The following is a 24,761-nucleotide window of genomic DNA, read 5'->3' on the forward strand; positions in this document are numbered from 1 at the left end:
GCAGCTCAAGCCAGGACAACTCTTCCAAACCTCGCTTTCATGCATGATAAACTTAATTATAATTGGTATTTGAGATAGAAATACCAACATTATTTATCCACACTAGTTGTTATCCATCTTGTATCAAGGCAACAGCTGTCTAGCCTTCCCTCTGTTGCAAGTAATTATGAATATGCACACATACTCTTTTGCTGTCTCTAGCAGTCACTGATGCTAAACAAGCCCTACTCTTCTGCACGGGTAGACATGGAGTAAGTCCATTCTTCCTTGTTCTACAAGCTGTTCTAGCAAGCTTGAAGACCAGGGGTCGGAACACTCCTTATCCGAAAGACTGCATTCCTTCATGGCGAGCCTTTCACTGGCCCATGCCAATAGTACTCAGGGCCAAAGACAAAAGCAGGATGAGCTTTGGATGCGACTCTTCCCCTTGTATACACTAGGCCAGTGGTTGCCAAATGTTTTTCCCCATGGGCCATTTGTAAGTTGCTGATAGTCTTGTAGCAATTGTAATGGACTATGCTAGATGCTGTATGATTTCTAATTGCATTTTTATTGCATCTTTTATTTCTTATATTGAATTTCAAGTTGCATTCCACAAAATTCAAACTATAATACAACAAAATACAATATAAGAAATAGAAGATACAATTACAAATAAATGTGTCTATTGTGGACAGACCGCTCGAATGAAGCTCATGGTCCACATACCACTGTTTGGGAACCTCTGCACTTGGCTACATTCCAATCATGCCAAAGCCAGAAGTTCTTGTACGCACACACCCACATCCTCTATCCAGGGAAGCAAGAGACATTTATTGTTCAAGGGCATATTCCAGTCAGGGATAAGCTCTCAAGGAGGAAGAAGGCCAGGGCCAGCAAGGGATGTGGCCTGGAGAAAGAATCTCAAGAAGCCTGGAGGGCAGCATTCTGCCAACTAGGCCTAAGGTTCCATCCCCTGTGGTACTCTGGAAGGCAGGCATTTTGCTTAGAAGCCTCAAGAGTATAGAGTTCATTTCCAAGGACACACTTGTGGACGAAGAACCTTAAGGAAGCTCAGTGGAGCATATACTTTGCATACTTAGTCCTCATCATCAACAGTTAAAAGGATCAAATGATGGGAATAACTTCTATCCTGGAGATCTACTGCCGGTCAGAGCATGCAGTACTGAACTAGATGAACCAATGGTCTTATATATAAGCTTCATATGTTCATGCAACTCTTATATTTACTTGTATCATTTCCCACCAGCTCAACAGTGGCAGTTGCCACTCTGGGCAGCAATATCATCAGAACGTTTAGTGACAGCATTAGGTTCAATCAGTTCCCAAATCCAGGAACACTCCATCACACCCTAGTCAAGGGCTGCTGTGCTCTAACATTCTCAAGAGATATGAAAGGCGACTCTGCACCTTAACTTATTGCATAACTTTCTGCAGACTGACTTTTGGCCTTAGATGTATAGTTTACTGACTTGTTAGCACATTCAAGAGTTGCTCACACCCAGGAGTACAGGAAGCCCTTTTCACCCATTTATCAAAAATTAGAGAGGTCATTATGCTAAGAACAATGCTAAAGTTCATGCAATGTTGAAGTGAGCTTACAACATATTTTTATCACTCAAGTCCTATTTCATCCAAGTACAATTGCTTATAGTTAACCCAATACTAGTGCAACTGGGAGCTCCACCTAAGTTTTTTTAAGACACTGAAGTCAGTTTACAAATTAACTACTGCTACTCAAAAGACTGACCCACACTTTAATATCTGTTAGATCAGTGGAGGGCAGAAGGTAAATCTGGATCTACTGGGAGATTTCTGGGTGATTTGCAATAGATTGACAAAGGTTTCTAATACCCTATTGTTTAACAATAGCAACAATATGACTCCCATCCTGACTTAAATTATATTAGTGAAATGAAGAAAGATTGGGGGAAACCAGGAATGGACGTGTGTGGAAAAACTGTTGGCTCAGTTCTGATACTGAAAACAAATTCTTGGACTCAATTTTTTTAATTATGTGTCATTTGTACCAGGCTCTGGTTGGTGGATTTTCGTGTTCTAGTGAAAACATCCCACAAGTGTGATATCTGCCCCTCCTTTGTGTTGTCAACTATGAAAATAAATCTGAAGTTTGCTTTATTTACAGAATAATCCTAATAGTCCTTTGATTTCAAAAAGGTCCATGGGGTCAGAGCAACCAATTATATTTCAACCAAATAAGACAGATTTTAGAACCAGTTGATATATAGAGGGCTTTGCCATGAACACATCTGCTGCTATATATACACACTGTTCTTATTGTAGAACAAAATGAACCTATCTAATTTTCCAAAAGAACCCCGGGTGACTAACAAATGAGATAAACACAAGAAACCATCCCCACAATTAACCTACAATCAAGCTATGAGCATGAAAACCAAAATGAATTTCACAGGGTTCAGAATTATAGCACAGCCATCAAACCACTTAGCTAAGTCAGCAAATAACTAAGTCAACTAAAGCCTTTCCAAGAAGCCAGGTCCTCACCAACCACCTGAAGCAATACAACTTCAGGGCTCCAATGCACTTCACTCAGCGACTCATTCCACAAAGTGAGTACCACACTAAAGAACACCCTCACCCTTTTAGACACCAGCCTCGCCAGGTCAAGGAATTTGGAGTAGGGCCTCTGATATCAGAGCATACTGGGGTGGGAAAGCTGCATATGGGCATTTATGGGCTTTAAAATTTTAGTGTGTTTCATGGAAAGAGACTCCTGAAAAAGAGGTGATCTGGCCCCAGTGACAAAGACATTTGCTGTTACCTGAAGCCGGTTGCCAAGTAGCGCACTTCCAGTAAGGGAGGGCTATTTACCCCTGTCATTGCGGAACCTTGGAAGAAGAGCTGTTGAAGCAGCCAACAGTAACATCTACAGCCTAGGCCCTAGGGAGTGGCCAGTTAACATCAGGATCTCCCCACTTACACTCTGAGGAGCCAGGAGCTGCAGACTATCCAGCTGCTCAAGAGGATCTGTTATACACCCAGAAGGGCTTTTTCTCCTTCATGTATCATGGCAAAGCCTTTGAAGAATAATAGTTAGTGCACAGTATCTCCCAGTCACCACTGCCACATTTTTAAAAAAAGATTTTTTAATTTTCATATATTGCAAGATGGGATAAATCTTTTTCCACCCACAACACACACTGCTCACTATATAAAGCAACCTTTGTCAAGCTGCTGCCGTCCATCCAGATGTTTTGGACTAGAATTCCCATCAGCCCCAGCCAAAATAGCTCTGCTGGCTGGAGCTGATGAGAGATGTATTTTTAAAAACACTTGTTGCTGTATAGCAGCTTCCCCCAACCTGGTGCCCTTCATGAAGGACAAACTTTAATAAAACACTACTTTATCAGACAGCAGACATGCCTATACTGAAATGAAATGGACTGCCTTCAAGTCAATTTCGACTTATGGCGACCCTATGAATAGGGTTTTCATGGAAAGCGGTATTCAGAGTGGGTTTACCATTGCCTTCCTCTGAGGCTGAGAGGCGGTGACTGGCCCAAGGTTACCCAGTGAACTTCATGGCTGTGTGGGGATTCGAACTCTGGTCTCCCAGGTTGTAGTCCTACACCTTAACCACTACACCACACTAGCTATTGTCTCCCAAATCCCAGTACATCCCTGCAAATTGGTAGCTCATATAGTACTTTTCCAATTTGCTTATAATTAAGAGGATTTTATTAAAGCTGCTGCCGATTATTAGAGTATTTTTATGCTGGGCTGAATAATATTTTAAAGCTAGCTAATTCTCAGTGGCTTTTTGACATTTTGTGGTTTATAAATTGTAAGTTATATTCTGTGTTATAATAATGAACAACTCAGTTCCTATATGTTTGTAAGTTGCCTAGAGAAGCCCATGTCCTATAAAGGGAGCATAAAATTATTTAAATAGACAAGCATACTATTCAATATACCATTATACCAATATACCATATTTACCAATATGGAGAACAGTTTTATACAGTTTGAAATGCCATTTGTACTAAATTATTATTCAATAACAAGCCTGTTAGTTTAAAACAAAATTAGGGCACTCTCACACTGGCTCAAGTTGCAAAAAGTTGAAAAAACAGAACCCAAGCTAATGCCCATGGCATGAAGTTCTGCAACAACACAAATTCTGCTTGGTTACAACTTAGCCTCCATGCACCCACACTTTCCCTTTCAGGCACAAGTCCCAATATTTTTTTGAGGGGGGAGGATGAAGCATCTCAGACCAGCAAAGATGCCTCACGTTGTCCTGGTCCTGTATTGCCTTATGAATTAATTGAGCATTACTGTATTACTAGAAAAATCATCCTGCAATTGACCTATGCCTGTTTGTTGCTTACATCAGTACCGAAGCAACTTAGACTTAACAATGGAAGAAGCAGATCTCCCCTGATGTAGTAGGGTAATAACGGCACTGCTGGCGTGCGTGCATGTGGTGCAGACTGTGAAGTAGGGGTTACAGTGGACAGCAGGGAACATGTATGGTTGTAGCCCCCCAAAAACATGTTCAGGTTTCCAAGAGTGCTTATGGGTCCAAAATAGGGTTGCCAGGTTCAGGGTTTAAAAGTTGTGCAGGGGGAAAGGAGAATTCCACCTTGTGGTTTTTCCCATTACAGTGTTGCAAAAACACCTGCACTTGGCTGACTTTCTCTTCTCCTACAGATACAGGATCAGTCGCAGGTCCTGAACCTGGCACCCCTAGTCCAAAAGGTTTGGTGATCCCTTGTTTAACCATTGCATCATGGTCTCATATTCCATAACTGAAGGAATGGGCACTGCACCTAGCATCACTGCACATAGCTAGTAGTACGGTTGTGGAGGCCCTTTCCAGTTCTGTTCTCATGAACATGCACTCAACACATCTCTATTATATAAGGATTGTGGGAAGGTATTCTAGCTTCTTTTGATAGTGAGAGAATTTATCTCACACAGTATTCCTCTGTTACAGGTGTTTTCATTGATAACTAGGATGGCCTCTTACCAGAAGAAGTCTGACAAGGAGCAAGATTGCTCAAGATTTGAAAAGTTCACTCTTTTACTAAGTTGCAGAAGCTATAGTTCAGTGATAGAGAACATGCTGTGCCCACAAAAAGTTCCAGGTTCAATCCCCGCTATCTTCAGGTACAGCTTAGAAAGATCTCCAGTTTGAAATCCTAGACAGCTACCCCCAGGCGGTGTAGGAGATAATGAGCTAGAGCTAGATAGACAGGCTGTCCAACTTGACACAAAGCAGCTTTCATGTTCCAAAGCAAGGTTACAATTATGGTTCCAAACCTATCTGAGATATGAAAGCTTCAAGCCAGGTTCTAGAAGTTATTCATCTATTATGTACAACAATTAAACCATTCTTATTCCACAGAACAGAAAGTATAAAGCAGTGGAAGCTTTCATTCAGCAGCATTTGCTTTTTTAATTAGTCAAAACTGAAGCTAAGGGAGCCCCAAAGCTATATTACCATTTACTTAAGCATATCTGCATATCATGAAGGAATAGTTAGAGACTTATCTTTAAGCCTCTGTCTCCAAAACTGGATAAGCAACTGTTGCCAGAATACTCAAGCAGAAACTAAATAAGCAACTGCTGCCAAAAGCTCAAGTGGAAAGGCAGGTCAAATCTTGAACTGCATTTATGTTTACTCTTACCTTTGAGTTTGATTCTTATCTAGATTCAGAAAGTTACGCAGTTAGTGTTGGATTTGGTCCATAAGGCCAAACTCAAGTCTGCAGTAATAAAGGGGCCTCCAGTAAACTACTCTCTCTCACATTAATCTACTCTCACATTAACCACCCAGTACCCCTTAAACCTCCTCTGAAGAAGCACAAAACACAACGCTTGCAAAAACACTGTAACAGCAATCTAGATTTCTGTATTTTGCCAACAGAAGGAACGATCTTAACATATCTAGTATGCTCTTTTACTATCAAGCTACCTCTAAACTGCAGTCTTTACCAAGACCCACCTCTTCATAATATATACAACAAAGGAAGGAAAAAATACCGACACACTTTACAACTAGTCTAAAACATAACTAACACCCACAAATACCTCCTCCGCTTACCATTTAGAAGCCTCCTCCTACCACTCACTTGTAACAAACTTTGGCTCATGGTCTTAAATAACAGCCACTTTCAGGAAGAGCCTGGGAACAGTTTGCATAAGAGGCAGGCCTCTCTAGCAGGAAGTGACTAATTGTTCTCAGGCTTATAGTTCCACATGCATTTGCTTAGAGGAAATCTCTGTGCACTCAGAGGGCCTGACTTTTACATGAATATTTATACATATAGCCAAGTCTTACGTAGCTCCAGATAACTGTAACAAGAAGGGAAATGGGTAACCACATTAGGAGCATCAGGAAATAAGAACAGTTGCTCACACAAGCTACTTTATTTCCAGCTTAAGACCTTTATACCCAAACATTTTTAAAATAAAAATGAATAGAAAATCACTAATGTCTATAATTATGACAATGGAATATAGGGCTGGTGTGTAGAATAAAGTGCTACTCTGAACTCATACATTGTAAATTGTAAATTTCACTGCCATTAATGGGATTTGCATGTGAAAGAGTGGAAGCAGTTAAAGCCTACCCTGTGCATATTTACTCAGATGAAAGTCCCACCAAGTTCAATTGAGTTTATTCCCAGGTGCATAGCACTGTAGCCTTAATCATAACATTCATTATTCCCCCCCCAGCCGCTTCTGCTACAGAGTCTTGCTCTCTTTGTACCAACAATCTATTGTCTGGTTTGTGTGTAAAGCTAAACTATGACTGAGCGCAACCTTCCCCAGTTTGGTCCCCTTCACTTGGTTTAGACTACAACTTCTGTCATCCCTGACCATTGGCTATGCTGGCTTAGGCTGATGGTATTTGGAGGCTAGCAACATCCGGAGGACATGAGGTTGACCTAGCCTGATGTGAACAAGCCTCAGACTTGGCAGCTCCTCACTGTCCTCCTCTAACTCAGTAGCCACAAGGACAAGACTGCAAGGTTTCCGTATAATGATTTTTCATAAACTGTGGACTATTGTTCTATCTGAACCTGGACAAACTGTGATTAGTCTTCTTCAACCCACGGTTTATCAAGTTGGCTTGTTTCCCTAAATCATATCTAAGCTTAACCACAGTTGTAAGATGCGATAATAAACTACAATTACCTGAAAGTAAAAGCTTTTGATCTTTTTCTTGCAGGGATGGTGGCAGAAGACAGGATGAGGAGGGGGAGCACACAACCCAGAAGCTCATGCATGTAACACTAAACTATGGTTTACATGTTGTGTAAGACAACTTTTTGTCTCTTCATTGGAACGTGATTACCACATTGCCAGCTCTGTTGTCCTCTGTGCTATTTTAACATTAACACCTACAGTAATCTAAAATGGAGCAGGTGAAACTTTTCTATCAGTGCATCTCCACACCTGGAAACACTCACTAAATTTTTGCCTAGCAGGCTGTTAAAGACATAGGGCGTTTTTTGTCATATTTCACTGGTTCAACAGCAGAAGCTGTCCTTAGACCAGGATAGCTTGACCATGATAGCTCAGGCATTGGGAAGTTCAAGACTAGATTATTGCAATATGCTCTGTATATGCCTTCCCTTGCACTTGGTCCAGAAACTGCAGAATGCTACAGAACGATTGCTGACAGGAGTCAAACATCTCAGTTCAAAACATCTGCCAATTTGTTACCAGGCCAAATTCAAGGTACTATTATTAGATAAAGTCCTCAACAGCTTGGGAGAAGTTTACTTGAAGAATTGCCTTGTCTAGCATGTGCCCGTTCAACTGCTTTGATCTGTAGAACTAGCAGTTTTACAAGCACCACATAATGTTTGTTCCATGCTTATGCTTAATAAGAATTTGTGGCTTTTAGTGTGGTAGCACCTATTCCTTTAAACTTTCTGCTTGTTAATATTAGGCAAGCACCATCATTGTCCTGTTTTCAATGTCAGCTAAAATATTTTTGTTTAGGCAAGTCTACCCAGGCATGCAATTTTATTATGTACATTTGTTTTTAGATTGTCAATTTTATCTCTGTTTTGATAATATTTTTATGTCTACTTTTTAAAGTCTGTTCTATTGCTATTTTTAATAGATATGTTACACAGCTTTATGTAAACCACTTAGAGATTTTTTAATGAGCAGTATATAAATCCTACTAAATAAATAAAAATAAAATAAACAAGGTGCTCTCCATACTTGAGTAGGACCACTCTGAGTACGACTAACGCTGGATATCACACTGAGAAGCAGGAGTTCTAAAATGTCCATATTCTTAAGGTTGTTTGGTTCTTAACGATCAAAACCAAATGAAATATTTGTTGCTTAACTGCATGCTTAGTAGTTAGTGCCGGCCTCCAAGAGGTCTTCTGTATCTTTAAAAGCTGTGCAGAGGGAAAGGAGAATTCCACCTTGTGGTTTTTCCCATTACAGTGTTACAAGAACACCTGCGCTTGGCTGACTTTCTCTTCTCCTAAAGATACAGGATCAGTCTCAGGCCCTGAACCTGGCAACCCTAGTTGTGACTGATGAATGCTACCAACAAATTTAGTAATACAAGCTGAAGAGAAGGCTTAAGAACAGGTTCATAACAACCCAGGAAGTCCCTTCTCCAGACAATGGAGAAGGAACTTGTTTCTTTTTGAACCTGGTTGTGGGTTTACCTTGGTGCATGTATTAATCCAATGTTTTCTCTCTAGATTCATGCAAAATGTATTCAGGTTTTGAGTATTCAATTCAAAAACCCTGCTAATGCAAATACAACAAAAGTCTATTATGCAATATACATGTTGCAGGGAGGTTGCAGTTGAGGTGTGAAATAAAACACAGAGACGTCAGAACAGGTTCATAACAACCCAGGAAGTCCCTTCTCCAGACAATGGAGAAGGGACTTGTTTCTTTTTGAACCCGGTTGTGGGTTTACCTTGGTGCATGTATTAATCCAATGTTTTCTCTCTAGATTCATGCAAAATGTATTCAGGTTTTGAGTATTCAATTAAAAAACCCTGCTAATGCAAATACAACAGAAGTCTATTATGCAATATACATGTTGCAGGGAGGTTCTAATTGAAAAAGCATAGGTAATGTCAGCCCTGCAAAATAGCTCAGTGTTGCTGTACTAATATTAGAGGAGGGGAAGAAAATACTGTGAGAAGGTAGCCTATTACAACTCTGAATCCAGTGTTATACTCAGTTTTAGGGAAATACTTTCAGGTTAAATGACTGTTAAATTGATTGTCACAGCAACCTAGATGGGAGGGGGATTAATTGCTTTTCCACCAATGGGGGGGACGGATAATAAGGTCTCTCCCTAAAAGGCTTGTTGAAAGAGGAAGGTCTTCAGTAGGCACCGAAAAGATAATCAAGATGGTGCCTGTCTAAAATTTCAGGGGAGGGAATTCTAAAGGGTAGATGCCACAACACTAAAGGTCTACTACCTATGTTGTGTGGAATGGATCTCTTGGTAAGATGGTATCTGCAGAAGGCCCTTGCCTGCAGAGCATAGTGATCAACTGGGTATATAAAGGGCAAGATAGTCTTTCAGGTATCATGGTCCCAAGCTGCATAGGGCTTTGTACACCAAAAACAGAACCTTGAACTTAGCCCAGGTACATTCATATCAAAGGCTCAACTGTTTTTTTGCTCAAAATCTAATAGAGTAGCTATTTGACCTGTACAGATAACATTACTGTAGTTATTATGAGGTATAAAGAACCATAGCAAATGCTCTTAGGATACATTGCTTGCTTTTAAACAGTTTAATATTGAATTGATCCAAGCACAGGCAGCTGAACTTTGGTTGCTATAAATCTTAAATCCCTTTCTGACACAAGCCTATGCACCTGTTAACTGAAATGCATGCCTGTCTTGCACTAAATATAGTATTGTCAGCCTAAGATCAACTAATGAAAGTCCTACAATAACATGGTGGTTTACAGCTGATGAAACTTGAGGTTTTTTGCATGGTTTAAAGTGGGCATTGGGGGAGAGTAGGAAGCTTGTGCTTTTAACAGTGGTATGACAGGCAGAAATTCAACAGATTGAGGTTTTCTAATATAGAAACATTATAGGAAATGCTTCACCTGTAATTGATGCAAGTACATCAAGTACTAGCATGTGGTCTCCGTTTTCTTTTGGGGCTCTCCACCTCACCTGCTAAAAGGACATGTATATTTGCATATAACACAAAGAGCATAAAACATTTGTGTACTCTTTTGCGAGTTAGGTGAGGGCTTGATCTACAATGTACTGTGTACTGGGTCCAGAATACAGTGTAAGGTACAGAAACCTGTACAGTGTACAGGTCCAGAAAATCCTATTGATCTCTTGATCTTATCAGCTAAATACAACCCTTTTTCTGGCAGTAGCACATTGATCCGGGCTAACATATAAAAATCAGATCAGAAAAATGGTGTATGTGTTTTCACAAGTAGCTCCTCATCATTCTAAGCATCTCATTCTTTTTTTTTTAATGTAGCCACCACATCATATAACATGCACTTTTGAAAATCACTGTGGAAACTACAACTCTTAGCTTCTTTCTGGCAATAAACACGGCTGCAATGGTTTGTTGTTGGAATGCTTACGATTCCTCAGGGCAGGGGGTTTCAAATTGTACCCATGAGCTTCATTCTTGTGGTTCACAGAATGTCTGAGTTAAATATTAATATTGGTTTTTAATTGTATTTTATTACTTTTATTTCTTATATTGTAATACAGTTTGAGTTCTATAGAATATAAGAAATAAAAGTGATAAAAACACATTTAAAAATCATACAGCATTTAATACAGTGCATTACAAACAGGCAGAAAAATTGTGAAGTAGCCATTACATGATCATCAGCAATTTGCAAGTTTTCCAGCAGGAAAAAAAGTTTGGGAACCACTGCCTCAAGGCAAGGCAGGTGCTGCAGTGATGTAAAGATACTTTCCCATTAAAACAATAAGCAAAAGATAAACATGTTTCATTCCCTAATTTAATTCCCTGCTTGGGATACCCACAAGTCTTCAGGTTGACACCTGTGCAGATCAGCGAGTCCTCCTTCTATGCCACTAAAGCTGTGCAAGAGATCCAGAGGGTGCCTAGTGTTACCTGAAGTCTACTATACCAGTGTAACATGTGAGAATCAAAGGGTGGGTAAAGTGATATGTGGCAGAATTTCCAGTTTAACAGATCATATATATGACCTGCAAGCCTATCAGCCATTTATATATGATATCTCATCATTAACTGGCATTATTTAACTCCACACAAGAATTACACTGAGAGACCAAGTCTAGAAAAAGCTACATGTTCAGCATTTTGATTGGGTCTTAATGTGGACATGTATTTAGTATACACATGCATTTGCATATCTGTATCACATTCACATATCTATAATTGTCATTTGTAGCTCTGGTTCAATATTTAATACATCACAGCAACAGAAAGATGCAAATGGAACAATATGGCAATCAAACTAACCCACACTCCCTTCCTCCCTCTGAAGAAAAGGTCACATTTAGGTTTTAAAGAAGAATTAAGATTGGCTCCCAAGAGGATATAAGCCATTGGTCATTCAAAACATTAATTCTAAAGGGGACTCAGGAAACAAAAACAAAGAGGTAGAGATACAGAGTCCTATGGTATCTTAAACATTAACATTTATTGTAGCCTCTGATAAGTCTTCAAAAGATTATGCCATAATACAGAAATGAAATTTTGGGTTAACTGCTGTCTAGATCAGATTTTTCATTCAATACTGCAGACTTGTCCATTATATTACTTACTTATCAGATTTCCTTGTATTTTTCCAACCATAATAGTCATTTTAATTCTAGATATACTGATACTTAAACAGCTACCACCTGCATAGCATTCATCTATTTTGTTTTCCCATAATCTCTTAAAAGCAAAAACTACTTACTTAGCATCACTGCTTGCTGATTGGGAGAGAGTTAATTGCAAGGCTTACCTTCTTCCTGTTAGACAAACACAAAAGTGAGTAATAGTTTGTCCCACCTAGTCCCACACTGAAGTTTAACACATGCCCATCTCACAAGCCATTCCTGTGGCAGATTTGCTTCTGTTATCGTCATTCAAGCTGCTTTAATAAAATGACAGTATTGCACCTAGGCAATCTTTGAACTGCCTTGTGATAGGTTCAAAGGTGGAGCTTAATTTGATCAAACAGTTGGAGTAATTTGAGCTGGTCTGACATGGCAGTTTAGCAAAAGGTTAAACAGATGTTTATGCAATAGCTTTACAAAGTCATAGCATGTCTAAAGTTGAATAACCAGCACTGGCTTTGGAACTCTGCCTTAACAGAACTCTTTTGCTATTGACTCAGCAGAGCATCTATGTAGAAGTGCAGGAACCTACCCATGCTTTTATTTCCAGGGTGAATTTTGTATATGTCAAAGAAACTATTAGAGGCAAGAAGGCTTCCTTCAAAAAATGGAAGTCTTGTCTGGATGAGGAGAATAAAAAGGAACACCAACTCTGGCAAAATAAATGGCAGTAGACAATAAGGGATGCTAAAAAAGAATTTAAGGAGCACATTGCTAAAACTATAAAAACCAACAACAACAAAATCTTTAAATACATTCAAAGCAGGAGACCATCTAGGGAGGTGGTTGGGCCCTTGAATGACAAGGAGTCAAATGTGTGCTAAAACAGGATTAAGAGATTGCAGAGAAGCTAAATGAATCCTTTGCATCTTTCTTCACAATGGAGGATATAGGGCAGGTCCCTGTGCCTGAACTTACTTTTCAGGAAGGGAATCTGAACGACTGAAACAGAGTGTTAATGAGATATGAAGCCCTAGGCTTAATAGACAAAAACGGACAAATTGCTGGGTCTAGGTGGCATCCACCCAAGAGTTCTCAAAGAACTCAAATGTGAAATAGCTGATCTTCTAACAAAAATATGTAACTTGTCCCTCAGATTTGCCTTCATACCTGAGGACTGGAGAGTGCCCAATGTAACACCAATATTTAAAAAGGGATTCCGGAAATTACAGGCCAGTTACTTTAACATCTGTCCCAGGAAAACTGGTAGAAAATGTTGTTAAAGATAAAATAACCAAGCATACAGAAGAACAAGCCTTGCTGAAGCAGAGCCAGCATGGCTTCTGCAAGTGTAAGTCTTGTCTCCCCAACCCTTTGGAGTTATTTGGGAGTGTCAGCAAGCATATACATGAAGATAATCCAGTGGGCATAGTGTACTTGGACTTTCAAAAAGTTTTCAACAAAATACCACACCAAATACTCCAAAGTAAGCTTAGCAGTCATGGAATAAGAGGAGAAGTCATCTTGTGGATCAGGAACTGATTAAGTAACAGGAAGCAGAGAGTAAGAATAAATAGACAGTTCTCCCAATGGAGGGATGTAGAAAGTGGAGTGTGCTTTTTAACGTGTTCATAAATTATCTAGATTTAGGGGTGAGTAGTGAGATGGCCAAGTTTGCTGATGACATTAAATTGTTCAGGGTCATTAAAACAAAAAGAGATTGTGAAGAGCTCCAAAAGGACCTCTCCAAACTGACTGACTGGGCGGTAAAATGGCAAATGCAAACAAATGTAAAGCGGTGCATATTGGGGCAAAAAATGGAATTTTGCATGTACACCCATGAAGTCTGAACTAGCACTGACTGACCAGGAATGAGATCTTGGGGTCATAGTGGACAGTTTAATGAAATGTGCGACAGCTGTGAAAAAGGTAAATTCCATGCTAGGGATCATTAGGAAAGGAATTGAAAATAAGACTGCTGGTATCATAAATTCTGTTATGGTGTTTTAGAGTGGTTTGGGTGCTTTTGTTTGCCACCATGGGCTCCTACTGGGAGGAAGGGTGGGATATAAATATAATAAGTAAATAAATAAATAATGCTGTTATACAAATCTGTTGTGTTTGCATTTGGAATAGTGTGTACAGTTCTGGTCACCTCGCCTCAAAAAAGATATTGTATATTTGAAAAAGTTTCAGAAAAGGGCAACGAGAATGATCAAGGGGATGGGTTGATTCCCCTATGAGAAAAGGTTGCAGCATTTGTGTTTTTTTAGTTTTGAGAAAAGGTGAGTAAGAAGTGATATGACAGAAGTGTATGAAATTATGCATGGCATGGAGAAAGTGGATAGAGATGTTTTTCTCCCCTTTGCATAACACTAGAACTCGGGGCCATCCAATGAAGTTGAATGTTGGAAGATTCAGGACAGACAAAAGAAAATACTTCTTCACACAGCGCATAGTTAAACTATGGAATTCACTCCCACAAGAGGCAGTGATGGCCATCAACTTGGATGGCTTTAAAGAGGTTTAGATAAATACACAGAGGAGAAGGCTATCAATGGCTACTAGCCATGATGACTGTGCTCTGCCACCATAGTCAGATACAGTATGTTTCTGAATACCAGTTGCTGGAGAACAGGGGTGGGGGAGTGCAGTTACGCTCAGGTCCTGCTTGTGGGCTTCCCATGGGCATCTGGTTAGCCACTATGAGGACAGGATGCTGGGCTAGATGGGCCGCTTGTCTGTATGGTAATAAGGAACTGATGCTAATAAGATGGCTGTGGGGATGCATTATGAGGCTATTCACTGAGTTCAGTGGTGTTTCAAATAATTCATCATGCAGTTTTTCAGGGAAAAATATTCTTGACAATATACTCTAAATGGCAAAAAAAAAAAAATCCCTACCACAAAATATCCCAGGATGTCTTCAGGAAGCGAATCCCATTGGACACAGTGAGATTTAGTTCTGAGTATATATGCTTAGGATTGTGCTGTACTTCAAGGAAAGACAAAGTATGGTGGGCATCTGTACAGAGCCAGGCATTTTTGGTTGTTGTATCAATATTGTGGAATTCCTTTCCCAAAGTAGCCCATCTAAAGCCAACACTGAATATTTTTTAGACATCACATTAAGACCTGGCTTTTCAAAGACTCTTTCAGTGTGATTGAGGGAGGACTGGTCTCTCTTAGAGTTACCCTTCTGCTGTGCTGCTGGGATGATTGCCCCTTTTTATCTGCTTGATTATTTAATGATTTTAAATTGGGATGGGCACACGTTTGGCTTGCAGGATCTTGGTGCAGGTGGTGTTTTGTCAGATCCTTGGCATCCACCAGCCAGAGCCAGCTGTAAAATGATGGTTTGAGGGAGAGCCAGTAACAAAATGGTGGCTTTGGTGTGAAGTCGGTTGCAATTACCTACCACCTCACATGTTGAGCCATACACTGGAGTGACCTTCCTGTATCGATAAATAAACATTCAGATGTGCCGCCAGGTTTTATGGGGTCCTGGAGTAAGTTCTATTAAATGCTGTCTGGGACTGATGGAGCTGTAGTCCACTTACTTGGGAGTAAGCCCCACTGGATCCAATAAACATTGCTTCTTGGGAGACATGGTTAGCATTGCACTGTAAGTTTTAAGCTGAGTAAGACTTCAAAGCTAGTCCTCTGAGCTGAGCACTCTTAAGCAACGGTTTTGATGTCAGTTTTATTCAGGCCCCTTTCTCATATTACATTCATGATTTGGGTATGCAGATACCATAACACTTACGTTAGCCTGCTCCAGTAATCTAAGAAGCCCCAGACCACATGAGAGGAGTACACTCTGCAGCTCCTCCTATACGGTTCAGGCCTTTTCACAGAACCTGCATAAAATGGTAATGAGCTGCATCATATCCCATGCCATGAATGCAATAAGTTGCAGGGGGCTCAGAATAATAAAAATGCATTTTATAATCATAATAAGCAGGTGCCATGTCATGACATGAATCACAAATCAACTGTGGTCGTTTCTGCTATATACATGAAGGTGGCAATTGGATGGCTATCCATTAAGTTTAGCCTTGAATTAATCTTAATACAGTAGTCAGGGCAGCACTAGCACATGGTGAACTCTGGCACTGGCTGATGTCTTCAAGCTGCAAGGAACTCCTCAGGGGGCCCATTGGGGTGTGGGCCCCAGCGGGTGCCCCAGCCCCAGCCCAGCTATCCTGCAACCAGCAGGTTTGGCCACACAAAAGGCTCACAGTGTAAGCTCTCTTCAATAGGAGCTACTCACCTGCTCAGTGGCTGCAGAGTGGGATAACGTTACTCATGCATGTTAGGTAATTTTGTCCTGAGCAGCCAGTATGCATGTGAACCCCTCCTATTCAAGAGAGTTTATACCTGCACGTTTACACCTCCCTCCAAATGGAGCGTTCAGGATAGGAGGGGAAAACAGATTGGAAAAACAGCAGCAGACAGTAAAGATACAAGGTAGTGGAGTTTCTTGGAGGATTGTGTTTCTTGTTCTTTTCAAGGGCTGGGATGGGCATCACCTCTGGATCTCTTCAACTCCAACTGAGTAACAGACTTGTGAACAGACAAGTGAAACAAGTCTGTTCAGTCACAGTGCTTATCAGTTCAATCGCATGATAAAAGGCTGCAAACATATACTGAGTGTATGGAGTTATGCCAACATTAGGTGAGTCACTCGAGCATGACCCCTTTCCACCCAGTTCTGTTTCATTCAGTTATAGCAGTGCAACAGCACAGGTGTGACTTTGCCCAAGAGAAGGAGTCACTGGGTCTTGTGAAATAATTTAATTGCTGATATAGGGTATCACAGAATTCAGTTGATCTACTACAACTACTATTACTACATGTGTGTAGCTGTGTATGCTTCACATGCAGTATGTTATCTCAACAATTTTTAAAAAATCCTTGAAGATTAGCCAATAATATACCCCTATTTCAGAGTGGGAGGTGGGGGTGGAGGTGCTATAATTGAGATGAGGCATGTCCAAGGTCTCCTCATGAGCTGATAGCTGTGGCTAGATTTAAATTGGGGATTTCCTATCTGTTAGCTCATTGTCATGGTTTGTTTTAAGATATTTACTGCATATACTGCTTTCTATATGAATGTTATAAAACAGTTTACAGAAAAATATTAAAATAATAAGCTTATATATGGCTAGTAGTCATGAAATTACCTCCAGGATCTGAAGGTGCTTCAAATGGCTTAATGTGGCTGCATACATGTTTTCAGAAATGTCCACTCATCTCCCATTTAGTCCTGATTTGCCCTTTCCAAGATAAGATGAAAAGACAACAACACCTGTTGCCAATAACCCATTTTGTGATATCTCAGCAACCCATTTATAATATTAAGCCCAAATCTGGAAGCACACAGAGACCTCTGAATACCTGGGAAATGCAAGCAGGAGAATGCTATTGTGTTTATGTCCTGTTTGTGGACTTCAGAGCAGCAAATGGTTGGCCATTGGATGGCCTCTGGTCTGCCTGAGTAGAGTTTGTCTTGCATTCTTATGTTCTTATCACTCCCCCTCAGGGTAGTCCTGTAGTGATGGTTTGGGGAAAAAGAGGCCACCTCACCTAGAAGACTGGGAGTTAGATGATAGGCAGTTCATAGTTCTGAGTTCTCTCTCTCTCTCAGGTGGTCCTTAGATAGCTTTTGGTGATGGTAATGGTGTTAGGTTCCTTAAGGTCAATCCTTAATGTCAAACCTAAGCATGCTCTGATTTGCCTAATGAATCATAACTGTTTGATACTGCCCACAAGATATTTTCATTGAGGAAAGGCTCTGCTGATTCAGCACATGCAGGACACATAACTTACAACGAGGCAACTGTGATGATCCTTCCTAGTCTCCATGGTAAACCTGGGAAAGTGTGGAGTACATGGAAGAATAGCATTACTATTAATTAAATTTCTGCCCTGCCCTTTATTCCTTAGGAGCCAAGGGCAGCATACAGATAAGTAAGGAATGCAAAAAAAAAAAATTAGATTGATTGATTGATTGATTGATTTTAATATTTCTACCCTGCCTTCCGGCCAAAAGGCCCTCAAGGCAGCTTACAAAGAATATAAAAATACACCAATAAAACATCAATAATATATCAATAAAACATCAATAGTACATCAATAAAACAATAAACAATAAAACAATACAATTTGTAATACAATTAAAAGTTAACACAAATGACATCCCCTCTCACTTTGGCAAAATTGGTGTTATAGACATTGGGCTACTTTGCAAGGCTAGCCACACTCTCTCAGTCATAGTCCTATCCCCATAGTTCTGGGTGTGGTGCGGCCCTCTCAGCCCGCAGAAGCCAGGGCTCCCGCTTACGATGGCGGCAGGATGGTGGTTCTGGCCCTGGAACCACTGGTTTGCCTTGCAATGGTCTCAAAGGTGAAGCCCGATTGGGGGAGGGGGGAGAGCGAGAAGCCACCAGACGCCTTTCCTCTCTGCAGCCTTCCTGCGTCTTGGGCCGTAGCATCATCCCCGGACAAGAAGCGAGCAGCCCCCAAGAGGAGACAGGTGCCGTAATACCTGTCTTGAACTGGAGTGTGGGGTCTTTTTTGCCCCCCCGATGTCCTCCTGCAGCAAGACGTAGAGCATCCCAACGGAGTTGTGGATGCCGAAGATGGAGCCGTTGCACCAGGTTTCTTTCATTGCGGCGACCACCAAACACATCCTTTGTCGGTGGGCGAAGCAGGGCCAGCTGGACAGGGGGCACGGTGCGGAGAGGTGCACCTCAGCTGCTGCACTCTCGCCTTGCTCCCTCGCTCACTCACTCGAGCAGCCGCCACTGAACAGATACAAAATACTGAACACATAGAAAATAATATCAATAAAACAATAGAAAATACAGAATTCACAGTACAGCAGACAAGAAATAACAGGTTGCCAGCCACATTCACCCTTCACCAAAGGCTCAGAAGAATAAGTGGGTCTTTAGTTGTTAGTGTAGGAGATAGACACAGCTTTACCAGGAGGGAGTTCCACAGACAGAGGAAACTGGAAATTCAAGAGCTCATGTGCCATCAAGGTTGCTTGGACAGTGGCTGCAGCAGGAGACTACATATCAGGGCTCAAGCCTGTCAAGAAGACATGCTCTTTAATTTGCAAACAACTTGTCCCCCCTCCATCCCAGGTGTCTTGGTTTTGATCATCACAATGTATGTGCATGTCAACAAGAAAGGAGAAAACAGGACTCAGATTTGGATGAAACCCAACAGAGAGCCAGAACAAAGAAAAGCAGCAGGCAAGCTTCCAGCCCAAGCCCTCTGCAGTTCCTCTCACTAAACAACAGCCTGCTGGAAGCTTTTGTCTTATATAAAGAACTCTGCTTCCTTTGCCTCCTCCCCCCACTCAATGCATTCCTTCTCTTGGCTGTTGTTTTGGCCTGGGGAGGACTTTAGTGGTTTTTCTTTAGTGGCTGCATAACATGATGCAAACATTGCCTTAAAAATAATAGAGGCTCTCCTGCTACCTTTGCTCACAGATAGGAAGACACCCGCAGTAGCACCTCTCCCTGCCTGCCCAGTTTTCCATTCTGATTCATTCTGTTTATTAGAGATCAGTGCTGAAGCCAGACCACTCCACATGCTACCTGTTGTGTCCCCTAGTTTCTTTGGACAGAAGCTGTTACCCCAAAACCTTCCTGGCATGTCAGCTGACATAAGAGCCGTCCTGCCCATCAAAATTACATAGAATTACATAAAATATCACTTCAGTGTTGATCAGCTTGCATTTATTCTTGCCATTGTGTATAAGCTGATCTGGTGTTGGTGGTTGCAGACTATCCTTTATAAATTCCAGACCCACAAACTCTATAAGGAATTTCTGCTTGTGCATACAAGTCAAGCATGAGGATGTCCATGATGGCTAGAACTGCTGGGAGTTGTAGTTCAGCAACATCAGGAAGGCCAAAGATTCCCCACACGTGCCATAAGTGCTGCTTGATCTGACTGTAGCTGAAGTACTTTCTCACAGTCAAGGCTTCCATCATGCTATGTATAGCATCCCCATTCTAAGCAATTTCTTTGAGATGAGCCAGCCTGACTGCTCTTGCCTCTGCAAAACCCCAGGCAATTTTCTACCTACCTTACTAATTCCCACACTCTGAGCTTAAGAGTAAAATGTAAAAAAAATCCTCCTGCTTTGTCTGCATGGTTTTTTGTTTAGATGTCGGGTGGCTGTGTGTCCTATTTTACAGAGGACGGTGATCTATTTGAAGGGATGTCTGGCCGAATGCTGGTTTAATGATAAAGATTAAGAAGGAAGAACAGGGATATTGAAACTGCCCATCAATACTTAGCACCTAAGCAGACTGAGCAGGTCCCTGGTCACAGGCTTTCCTGCTATGAAGAAATTGAGATATATTGTATTTCTGATTAAATTATAGTAATTATTTCTCAATTCGTGCCCATATAAATCACTTATTCATATGAATTATAATATGCAAACTGTATGCATATTATGTACATTATTACATTAATATATGTACATACATTATTAACTGTATGTATCATAGGGAGGCACGGAGAACGATAACTAGAGCTAGGGCCTTCTCAGTGGTGGCCCCCGAACTATGGAACGGCCTCCCTGATGAGATACGCCTGGCGCCTTCTTTGCTATCTTTTCGGCGCCAGGTAAAGACCTACCTCTTCGCCCAGGCATTTTAAAAATTTAAAAATTTGAATTTAAAATTGAAAATTTTTAATTATGTTTTATTGTGTTTTTGTATTTTAACCTGTTTTATCATGCTGTACACCGCCCTGGGAGCTTATTGCTATAGGGCGGTCTAAAAATGTAATAAAATAAATAAAAATAAATAAATAAAATATGCAAATCTGTGTATTCCTCTCTCTCTCTTTTTAGCAATGTGTAAGTTGCTACCCTATCTATATATTATATTTGAATGCTTTAAAATAGAGGTGAGGAGCTTCAGACCTGGGGCCAAATGTGACCCTCTAGGCATCTCTGTCTGGCCCTGGGAATTTTTTCCAGGCCACACCCCTCACTGGCCCTGCTTTGCACCCTTAGTGCTTTTGCCTGGATGGAATGTATCCTTGAACTCTTGCTTGCCCGGATAGAGGATAGGGATGGGTTTGTGAGTATGGGCAAGAAAATAGCCTACTCTACATACTTTACATACAATGCTCTGCATATTTTGCCTCAGACCCTGCCCACCAGTTGCATATGGCCCTCAGAAAGTTGCCCAGAAGGGAAAGTGGCTCTCAGGCTGAAAAATATTAACCACCTCTGCTTTAAAGCATGTATTAGGGTGTGCTGGCAACAGAGAGTGCCAAGAAACTTTAAATATTGAAGACTCAACAGGGACGTTAAAGTGAAATCTAAGCACTTGTCGTAATGGACTTGGACTTTGGGATTATTCAGTGATTAAAAAAACTAGGTTCAAAGGGAAGAATATCTGACATTTGATATTCAATCACAAAGAGTTTAAAGAGCATTTGGAATGCTTCTAAGTCATCATATTGTTATCATGAGTAAGAATCAACAAAAATATAGCATTTTTCTCTCCAACAAAGCAGCTTAAAAGCTTTGTGTCAAGCATTTACCAATTCCCAAATCTTTCAATGGATAATTAAATTATACTACTAATACTTAAATTATACTAACCACATTTATTTAAAAATGAACTTATGTATACAATTTGCACAGAGCAGACCCTCTACCCCAGGAGTTTTCAAACTTTCTACTCCCTTGGCCCACTTGAGAAAGCTGAAAAGTTTTGAGTTCCACCAGCTGCAAAATGACAGCAGGTTGGGGGGGCAGCATCAGTTACAAAATGTGGTACCCACAGAATCCATAGAAACACTACCAAAGCTCGGCAATTGGGTACTGTGTCAGTGATGGCACCCATATGCAACACACAATGAAGGAACTAATGAAGTCATTTTGACATGGACATGTTCCCCAGCATGCACACTTGCACCAGCACATGGCCAGCACACACTCAGTACCTTATTGCCACCACTGTTGTTGGGTGCGTGAGTCTGGAGTTCAAGGCAAGGTACCTGTAAGGTTTTGAGTAAGAGAAGCGTTAGCAATGTACTCCAGTTCCCATGAGTGTTTTGTGGAGATGGGCTGTTTTGCGCAAAGGGACTTTTCTGCGTGGCTCCTCTCACCAGATTTTCCCTGTTAGCTCTAAGTGTGTATGACCTGAGGCCAGAAAGGTATAGCCCCATTGCTGCATGTCACATCATCTTAGCTGTGTGGGGTTCATATTCTAGCAGCGGTGTGCCATTATTGGGTGCTGAATTGCACCGTGTCGTGTATTGTTTTGTGGCAATGTGGTTAGGGCAGTCATTATCATGGGGGCAGATTTTTTTAAAAAAATCTCCGTCTCTCATTGATGTCAATGGGAGGGAAATTCCTTGTGTCACATCTGTGGCTGGAGTAAAGTTCTGCTGTCTATGGGATCATGTTCATGGTCTAAAGGAGTATAGGATACAATGTGAGTATACTCCAGAACTGCCAGACGCTGGCCATTCCATTGGTATATATTTGCCAGCACAATGGCTGTCCCAGCAGAGTGTTCCTGCAGTGTGTCTGTCAAGGTTATCTTGCATTCCTCTGGCAGGTTTCCACCATATTTTACAATCCCACAGCCTGCCTAATGAGAGTATAGAACTGCTCTGTCTGTTGATATTTTCACTCATAAAGAACAGAATTTCCTTGCCTATTTTCTACAGAAAACTGATTTCAACAGAACTGAGAAAAATTAACAAAGTTTTATTGTAAACAGAGATTTCAGAAAGGCTCAATAAAAAACAGAGTCAATGTTTCAAACTAAAGCTACAAAAAATTAGTTGTGATGCTGTCCTAAACCGAACATTCTGAACACGTCGACACAACAGTTTACTGTGTACTCAGTATACTGCTCGTGCATAAATTATGCATCCACACAATGCTGTTCCATATTTTTTCACCCCATTGGATCTGAATTTACTGTTTCTGTGTGTTGTGATTGTTTTTTATAGTATCGGATTTTTCACAGACACAGTGAATCTGGATTAAATGGGAAAATAATATGGGAAGGCATTTTGGTGAGGATAGCATAATGTGGACACTGTCTGCATAAGCTTGCATGCATGAGCAGCTACAATGCTAATGGTCTGCCTTCAAGTCAATTCCGACTTATGGCAACCCTATGAATAGGGTTTTCATGGTAAGCGGTATTCAGAGGGGGTTTACCATTGCCTTCCTCTGAGGCTGAGAGGCAATGACTGGCCCAAGGTCACCCAGTGAGCTTCATGGCTGTGTGGGGATTCGAACCCTGGTCTCCCAGGTCATACTCCAACACCTTAACCACTACACCACACTGGCTCTCTCGCATGAGCAGCACTGAGTCCAAAATAAAGTCCCATGTGGAAGTGCCCTCTGTGAGAAGATTTCACATTAATACATTTTTGAAATGGAAGACCCTGCTTTCACATGTGAGTTTTGAAAACTATTGCCAAATTGCTATCTAAAACATGTTTGCAACAGTGTGAAAATTGCTAATGTTCCATAAACTCAGGATCAGTTTCAACTACGTGAAATGTACAATAAGTGATCTAGCAGAGCTATGGCACCTATTCAAACCCTCACATGGCAGAGCTCTGGCACTTTTTCAACCCCCACATGTTTTGATCATTTCCTTAAGCAACATCCAATATGTTTTAGGGTACTATTTCCCTCTTCTGTGGAATGCTTATTTCAGGAAACCTCACTGAGATTTGCACTCAACTATTTTTTAAGTCACAAGGGGCATTATTATTTGCAAGCAAGTAATTGCTTCCTTCTAGATTGTACTTGTTATAACAACAGAGCACACATAATACCTGACACTTTGCCAGATCCTGAAATTTTGTCAACAAGATATTTTGTAAACATTCATTTACAGAGAAGGGTACCACACCAACATTTCCTCCCGTTCCTTGAATATTTTCTCTTTGCTCAACTAATTCAAGCAGAGCTTAGCAAAGCAAACACAGCAGCAACAAAAATATTTCTTCAAAAGTTTTAAATTGACCTTTTGATGTGTCACTTATTCAAGGAAGTTTCTGGTATTGCAAGAAAGCTGCTATGGTGATCAAGAATTCTGTTAATTAGTACTGTTTGATGAAATGTCATGCCATAGGCAGAGGTGTTGATATAATCACTTAAAGCAGTAGTATAAGTAACACTGAGGAAAGACAACAAAAGGTTTGCAAGTTAAAGATCAGCTTAGTATTTCTTCCAATGATGCAGTGGTATATGAACAGATGCCCGCAGAATTTTTTCCACATTTACTATAGTTCAGTGGTCTCATTTGTTATTGCTATCTACTCCACTAATACAGTTAGTGGTCTTGAAAGGTCCAAGCTTGTAATAGCCTTTCAGGCTCCATGGAATATTTCCCATCCATTGAGTGCCCAAAGGTTAAGCTCAGCTCTCCAAATTGCTGTTGATAAGGTCAACTCAGATCCATCTTACCTACACAATTACAGCTTGGAGTTTACTTATGCTGACTCTGGATGTGAAGCGAAGAAGTCTCTTTATGCTTTCATCAACCAGTTTCAAAAAGAACATGTTTCTGCCTTGTTTGGACCAGTTTGCTCAGAAGCAGCAGAGGTTGAGTATGAGTTCTTCCTGCTTTTTATTAATTGTACTGACTTTTGGCTTGCATAGATGTCTTTTGATTTTGCAACAATTTCTGAAGTTGGGCTTCTACAACAAAATGTTGCAATGGAGTGCCCAGGTTCAGGGTTCCAGCCAGCCTGCCATACCCCTTTCCAAGATACCCCATTGTATTCTCCTCTCCCCAGTTTTCAATTCTTTCCTCCTTAACCTACACTCAATGTTGAGTGACCACTGAGAATGCTCAGTCCTCTTTGGTTGTTTTTGGGCTTCGCACCGGCTTAGTGCTTTTCTTATTTTTTTTGTACTTTTTTGAGGGGGGTGCTGCTCA

At 40.8% G+C, this 24,761-nt stretch overlaps 2 protein-coding genes across 11 annotated transcripts in view; one reads left to right on the forward strand and one right to left on the reverse strand.

Annotated features, from left to right (window-relative positions):
* Positions 1 to 12,109, reverse strand: part of ACSL5 (acyl-CoA synthetase long chain family member 5) — a 46,661-nt gene extending 34,552 nt beyond the window's left edge. The window contains exon 1 of one of the 5 annotated variants that reach the window (XM_061635998.1): positions 11,985 to 12,109. The gene's annotated coding sequence lies outside the window, so the exon portion shown is untranslated. Of the gene's footprint in view, positions 1 to 5,675; positions 5,700 to 6,091; positions 6,259 to 7,188; positions 7,392 to 11,936 lie in introns of those variants that run through there. The other 4 variants (XM_061635999.1, XM_061635997.1, XM_061635996.1 and 1 more) reach the window with 4 other exon arrangements.
* LOC133389056 (guanylate cyclase 2G-like) overlaps positions 7,256 to 24,761 on the forward strand; it is a 120,414-nt gene continuing 102,908 nt past the window's right edge. For all 6 annotated transcript variants that reach the window (XM_061635989.1, XM_061635992.1, XM_061635990.1 and 3 more), the window contains exon 1: positions 7,256 to 7,734. In XM_061635989.1, coding sequence (XP_061491973.1) covers positions 7,564 to 7,734 — 171 coding nt within the window. In that variant the 5' untranslated portion in view covers positions 7,256 to 7,563. The remainder of the gene's footprint in view (positions 7,735 to 24,761) is intronic.

Source organism: Rhineura floridana, chromosome 7 (genome assembly GCF_030035675.1).
Source record: "Rhineura floridana isolate rRhiFlo1 chromosome 7, rRhiFlo1.hap2, whole genome shotgun sequence".
Taxonomy (NCBI): domain Eukaryota; kingdom Metazoa; phylum Chordata; class Lepidosauria; order Squamata; family Rhineuridae; genus Rhineura; species Rhineura floridana.